The sequence below is a fragment of the Amaranthus tricolor genome, chromosome 4 (assembly GCF_026212465.1).
Source record: "Amaranthus tricolor cultivar Red isolate AtriRed21 chromosome 4, ASM2621246v1, whole genome shotgun sequence".
Taxonomy (NCBI): domain Eukaryota; kingdom Viridiplantae; phylum Streptophyta; class Magnoliopsida; order Caryophyllales; family Amaranthaceae; genus Amaranthus; species Amaranthus tricolor.
This window is the reverse complement of record NC_080050.1, coordinates 12,623,744-12,629,682: the sequence shown is the minus strand read 5'-3', so window position 1 is coordinate 12,629,682 and position 5,939 is coordinate 12,623,744. Positions and strand designations below refer to the sequence as shown.

General features: G+C 31.5%; 1 protein-coding gene across 1 annotated transcript; it reads right to left on the bottom strand.

Moving 5' to 3' along the window:
* Nucleotides 1-605: 605 nt before the first annotated feature.
* Nucleotides 606-4,318, bottom strand: LOC130810224 (growth-regulating factor 7-like). The gene is made up of 4 exons (XM_057676200.1): nt 4,065-4,318; nt 3,483-3,905; nt 1,466-1,927; nt 606-1,152 (listed from the first exon to the last, which is right to left on the bottom strand). Exons 1-4 carry the CDS (start codon nt 4,114-4,116, stop codon nt 749-751), a joined length of 1,341 nt encoding a protein of 446 aa, XP_057532183.1. The 5' UTR covers nt 4,117-4,318; the 3' UTR covers nt 606-748.
* Between the last annotated feature and the right edge of the window lie 1,621 nt (nt 4,319-5,939).

Below are 5,939 nucleotides of genomic sequence, written 5' to 3'. Positions count from 1 at the left end.
TATTTACAAATATATATATATATATATAAACATGTTAAAAAAAGAGTAATATCACTATTATTAATCGATGATTAAAGAATACAAGTACTCTTATATTCTATTAGAACCATCATGTTGCATTGAATATGAGTACTTATGTTGTCTAGTACAATGTTTTAACACTATTATTGATAGTGTTATTGACCATTCATTTGTTGTTTGAAATTTATTTATAAAATGATAAAATAATATTATTTTATTAACTTTGTTCTCAAATTATGAAACAGAACCATATTTAGGTAGAAATTAATCAGTTCCACATCAAAATTGATCAGTTATAGGTCAAAATTAAAATTTTTTATTTTAATTAATCTGTTTAAAGTTTATTTTAAGTTGAAATTGATACATTTAAATTCAAAATTGATACATTTAAAATCAAAATTGAAAATGCCCAAAAATTGGAAAAAAAAACGAGAGAAAACATATGAGGTTGTTAGACGCGCGAATTGAGTTGATCCAAATTGAGAGTCTTATTGCGAGGCCGTCTCGTCCAAGATCAGCTCTTAAAAGAATGCAAACATAAAGCTGAATAAACATTTAGAGAGGCTCACCAAAAACATGCAAAATGAGGTTAAAGTTTCCTCTACATAATAATGTATGAAGATAAACCCAACTATGGTAATCTACCATATTTAATAATAATCTATTTACATTAACATTATATTTAAGATCCAAAAACCATCATTGTTCTGATAACCCCTTCAAATTGTCAAGGAGAAAGAGCAATTATGTCCCAAACACCAGTGTTCTCATCATCACTTTCAGTAGCCTCACTGCTGGAGCTGCTCCCATTATCTTCAGCTGGAGTTGTGGGAAGCGAAATCTTCAGGCTCGTATCCAACCCCACTTTGATCTGTTCTTTCACTTCTGTCTCAAAGGATTTGGCAGTGGAAGTTGAACCATGAGCAGCACATCGAGATTCTCTGGATGCTGATGAACCCAGATAAGGCGGCTTTCCTGAGCGGGCTTTGCCTCTATTGATATGCTGTTCACAGTACTTTTGATACGGAACAACACCCTTCTTGCACCGCCACTTCTTTCCATCGGTTCTTTTGCACCTTGGTTCGGATTCTGTGTTCTTCTTACAGGTTTCAATCCTAGCGCATATCGTACCTGCAACTTAGCGATAAACACCTCTAAATGTAGAATTTGAGCGACAAAATTCAATTTTTTTTACACGAAGAGCTGATCAATCAAAGTTAATTCAAGAAATCGTATAGAAAACACGAATGTAGAATCATCAGCCCAAAGAAAGAAGAAACGTAGCTTATTAAAACAGCAAGATCAAGAAAAAAGGACGAAACTAAAAACATAAAAGCTACCAACATTAACAAATAGGCACCCAAAATATGCAGGAATCAGAAGATTTGACACAATCACACAAATACAAGCTAAAAGAATGTAATGTACAAGTAATAAGACTAACCATTTGGAAGAACACTTTTGGGAGAAAAATCGAATCCTGAAGCTGGGTTGGTGACGGAACTTCTTGGACTCGTGACAATACTAGACTTTGTCTCGTTATGTTGGTTCTTGTTCCGATCACTCTTGGCAGTAGTATTGTTCAAGCTCGGAGTTCTCATCATAACCATACTTGAGCCGTTCTGATCAACGTTGACCAGGAATTGAGCCTTGCTACTACCACTGTTAATATTTGTATTTGGGTTTAAGCTGATTCCTTTGGGGGTTCCAGCATTAGGAGAGGCTTCCACAAGCTTTCTTGAACGCTTACTACCTCGATGCATGTGCTTCTCGCAATATTTCTCATTTGGAATTACGACTTGCTGGCACCTCCATTTCTTGCCATCAGTCCTCCTGCACCTCCCGGGCTGCAGATTAGTCTCCATAGCTTGCTGGTAATGGAATCTTCTTCCGTTTAATGCTTGTACTGCAATCCATTTTCGAACCAACAAAAACAATGTCAAATCCTTTAATCCCAACAAAATCATTCTCAAACCAAATCTTAGTAATCGTGATTTCAAGTAACATACAACTTCACAATTCAAATACTTGTATTATACCTCTTAAATTTTATCACTAGGTTAAGTTTTAATACAAAAACTATAGCCTTAATATCAAAAGATTGGAATAGGAGTGCTAAAAACAAAACTTACTGATAAATTCGAATGTAGCATTACAAGTCAAACCTACTTCCCTAGTAACTTCTCATACTGAGTTCCAAATCTAATATGATCAAGTAGTTGGCAGTCCACAACTATCATTGATCACTTACACATTATGGTCTCCTTAAAAGTAAAGCAGATGAAGTTTGAAAACTCAAAATCACATTAAGCAACCAATTAAAAGTGAAAATTTATAGTAAAATTAAGCTACAAAGTTCAATAAATAAAAGAAATCAAGCAAAATCACATCAAACACCTTAACAGGCTAAGAAAATACCACTGAATTTGTTGTATGATAGGGTGAAATTGGACGATGGAACACACGCAAAATGGAATCGAACAAAACACAATGTGGTATAAGATAATGTTTTAGAAGTTCCGTGTGAGACGCGAGTCTCTAGCTTATCGAAGATATTTGTAGAGTGTCTCCTCTTAGCGCAAGGTGACCACACTATCCACTTTTGCTTATGCACTTATCCAAGAATGGTTTTGTGCACACACCATTATGATCAAGTTGAATGGAAAGAATACGAATAAGAGAAGAATAATAAATAATAATGAGTTAAAGGAGGAAATCAATATAATTAAATCATATTTTGATGGGAAAAAACACTCTGATTTAATCAATCAAGTTAAAGGAGGAAATCAATATAAAGAGCTGTTAAAATATAAAGTAATCAGCACGAATCAAATGTCAACGTTTGGAATCATTAAACAAGCAATAAGAAAGAAATAAAGAGCTAACAGCTAAAATCCGAGGAGTCTGACAAAAGGGAGAGCTCCATTGTGTCAGCACACTCCTCTGGTTCTAGCCTCACAGAGTGAGGGCTTCAAGCAAAAGGAATGAGCGCTCCTCTTCCACCTAAACTATCTTTGGGTATAACAGAGTTAAAATCAATAATACTTTGGAGTTCATGTAAAGTTTAGAAGTCTTCAAAACCTGACTACCCGATTTTGTAACCGTATCCGACTTGAGAATGAATTTATAAAAATCAATATAAACAGAAAATATGATTTAAACCGACCCAAAACATTTGACCCGAAATTGACGGAAGGACCAAAATGAGCAACAGCACAATTACTATATGAACAAGCATATGAACAAAATGAACAAGCAGTACATTTCACCCGAAATCAACGGATGGCCAAAATGAACAAGCAATATGAACAATAAAATTTAATCCAAAATTTAAATCATAATGTTCATATGTAAGAATCCAACAAGCAGCACAATTAACATAAAGATTTCAAAAATTAGTCAAAGTTGAAGACTTTTAAAGTAATTAAATAAATTATCAAACAAAATAGAATTTGACTTACAAATAGGAAAAGATTGTGAGTCTTGAGGAAGAGAGGAGCAAGAAAACTTTCTCCAAAGAGATATAAGAAGTTGAAAAGGAACAGGTATACCCCAAACAAAGTACTTAAATATTAACAATTGTCTATTTAGTTCTTCCAGTTGTTCCTCTGTAAACCTGACCACTGAACATTTCCTGCACTCCTTTTTCTCCACCAATTGATCATAATCATCATAAAGATCATGATGATCATCTTCCTCTTCCTTGTTATCTACCATCAAAGTTCTGTTAAAGCTGTTGTCTTTTCTTCTGTGTTCAGAACTTCCTATATCGCAGAAACTGGACCCACCTATTCCAAGACCAAGGTTGATCAACGGTTCAGATTTATCCTCATTCCACCTGTCATTTCCATGCTTGTTTTTCTGATCAGTATCCTTACATTGTCCTTCATTAATCCAAAAGGTAAAGCAAATTTAATCAGTAATAATCATTTAACCAAGAAATTAACAATAAATGATCTTTAAAGTTGAGATTTAAAAAAGAAAATAGGATTATTTATGGTTAAATGAAGTTAAAAAGAGAACTAAATATGGCAGGAAATAACCTGTAGAAGAAAAAGAAAAAAAGGTGACAAATTGGGGTTTCAATCTGTTCATAATTTCATACTAATTAAATTTAATTTTTAAAAAGAAAACAGAGAGATACATCCTAGCCAAAATGAGGAATTGGGTTGTATAGTAGTATCTGTATGAGAAAGTGGATGATGGTAAAAAGAGGGGGAAAATCTGAAAAACAGAGAATTGTACTTGAGGTCCTTTGATATTTGCTGGGCTCAACAACGATGATTTAAAAAAAAAATGGTTTAAATTTAATCTTTATAAATTATAAAAACTTAATTTGGATTCGTACGAATTTTACTACTCCTATTACTTTAAGAATAATTTGTGAATTACCTTTAAACTTTAACGTTTTTACGAATGACAGCCTAAATGTTTATTTTTTACGAATTACAAACATTAAAGTATCAAAGTTTATAAGTTCAGGAAAAAAACACAAAACTCCGACCTCTTAACCTAAATTTCTAAAACACTAAGATGGTCAGAATTTTGTGTTTTGGTCTGAACCTATAAACTTTGATACTTTTGTTATTATAATTCGTAAAAAATAAACATTGTTGCAAAAACTGTTAAACTGCAAGGCTATTCGCAAATTATTCTTATTTAAAAAATAAATAAAATTGAAAATTTAAAAATTATTTTTCAATTCTTATATTCTAAAATTTTTCATAATTGAAATTTACTTGTTAAAATATAATATTTATCATCAAACACAATCTAATTATTTTGATTTATAGTTTGATGAAAAAAAGTGATAAAAAGATAAATATGGTATGGCGTAACAAGGCTGAAAAGGTGAAAAATTAAACTCATACTGTCAAAAATACAGGGAAGGTTGGGTCACTGAGAATAAGTGGACATCTGACAATTGGAGAGACAGGGTCAGGAAGGGTTCTCAATTTGCCTTACCATTTATTTTAACCCATTTTAATAAATTTATCTCATTATTATTAATATATGGAGTTCGTTCCATGTGTGTTCTCATTTATTTTTTTATAGTTTTTAAAGTAAAATTTTGAGTATTAATATCTCTAAATGCATAATATGAAAAATTATAAAAAATATATAATAAAAAAGTATACATTAAGACGAATCTAACGAGATCTCATATGGATATATTTTATCATCTATATGTTTAAAAATATTAATCAAATTTCTCTGTCTAAAATGAAATATTATAAACGGAAATAACATTATGAAACGGAGGAAGTATTTAATAATAGCATGAAAATATAATTAACATTGTATTTCAAATATAAAACGTTAAAATTATTTCAAATAAAACGTTAAAAGTACGATATTTCTAATAAAATGTAGTAATGGATAAAAATTGAATGTGTATAGGAGCAGAGAAAAGCATTTATTATCAGAAATTGGTGGACAAGTACTTGTCAGTGGCAGAGGAGTGAGCAAGTGAATGTCATTTTATTTCCTTTTCCTTTTTGTATTTGTATTTAGTATTTGGGTTTGTATTTGTGTTTGTTTTTGATTTGGTTTGAAAATGTGAATGGGAACGTGCTCCTTACGACATTCTTCAATTGCTCACCGTAAGACAGTTGTTCCAGTTACCACTATGTATTTGCAATTCCATGTTGTGTTGCTCCGCTTTCCCCTCATAATGAATCTTTTTCTACATTTTACTTTGTGATGAATGTTTTACTACTTTCTCGGTGTCATTCAACTCCATCCTTATTATTCGCCACATTTTTCATTTTATCATCAATCCTATTTTAAAGTAATTTAGTAAAATAATGAAAATGTCCTTGAACTTAAAATTTTTAAAACTTCTATAAAACACTTTAAACTCACTCAATAACACTTTTATCACTTCAAAAAACACAAAATCTACACATAAAATTAAT

Coding starts and splice junctions, on each gene's coding strand:
- LOC130810224 (XM_057676200.1), bottom strand. CDS start 4,116: ATGAACAGATTGAAACCCCAATTTGTCACCTTTTTTTCTTTTTCTTCT. Junction 1,928..3,482: donor CTCACAATCTTTTCCTATTT/GTAAGTCAAATT, acceptor AATGGATTGCAG/TACAAGCATTAAACGGAAGA. Junction 1,153..1,465: donor CAAAAGTGTTCTTCCAAATG/GTTAGTCTTATT, acceptor GCTAAGTTGCAG/GTACGATATGCGCTAGGATT.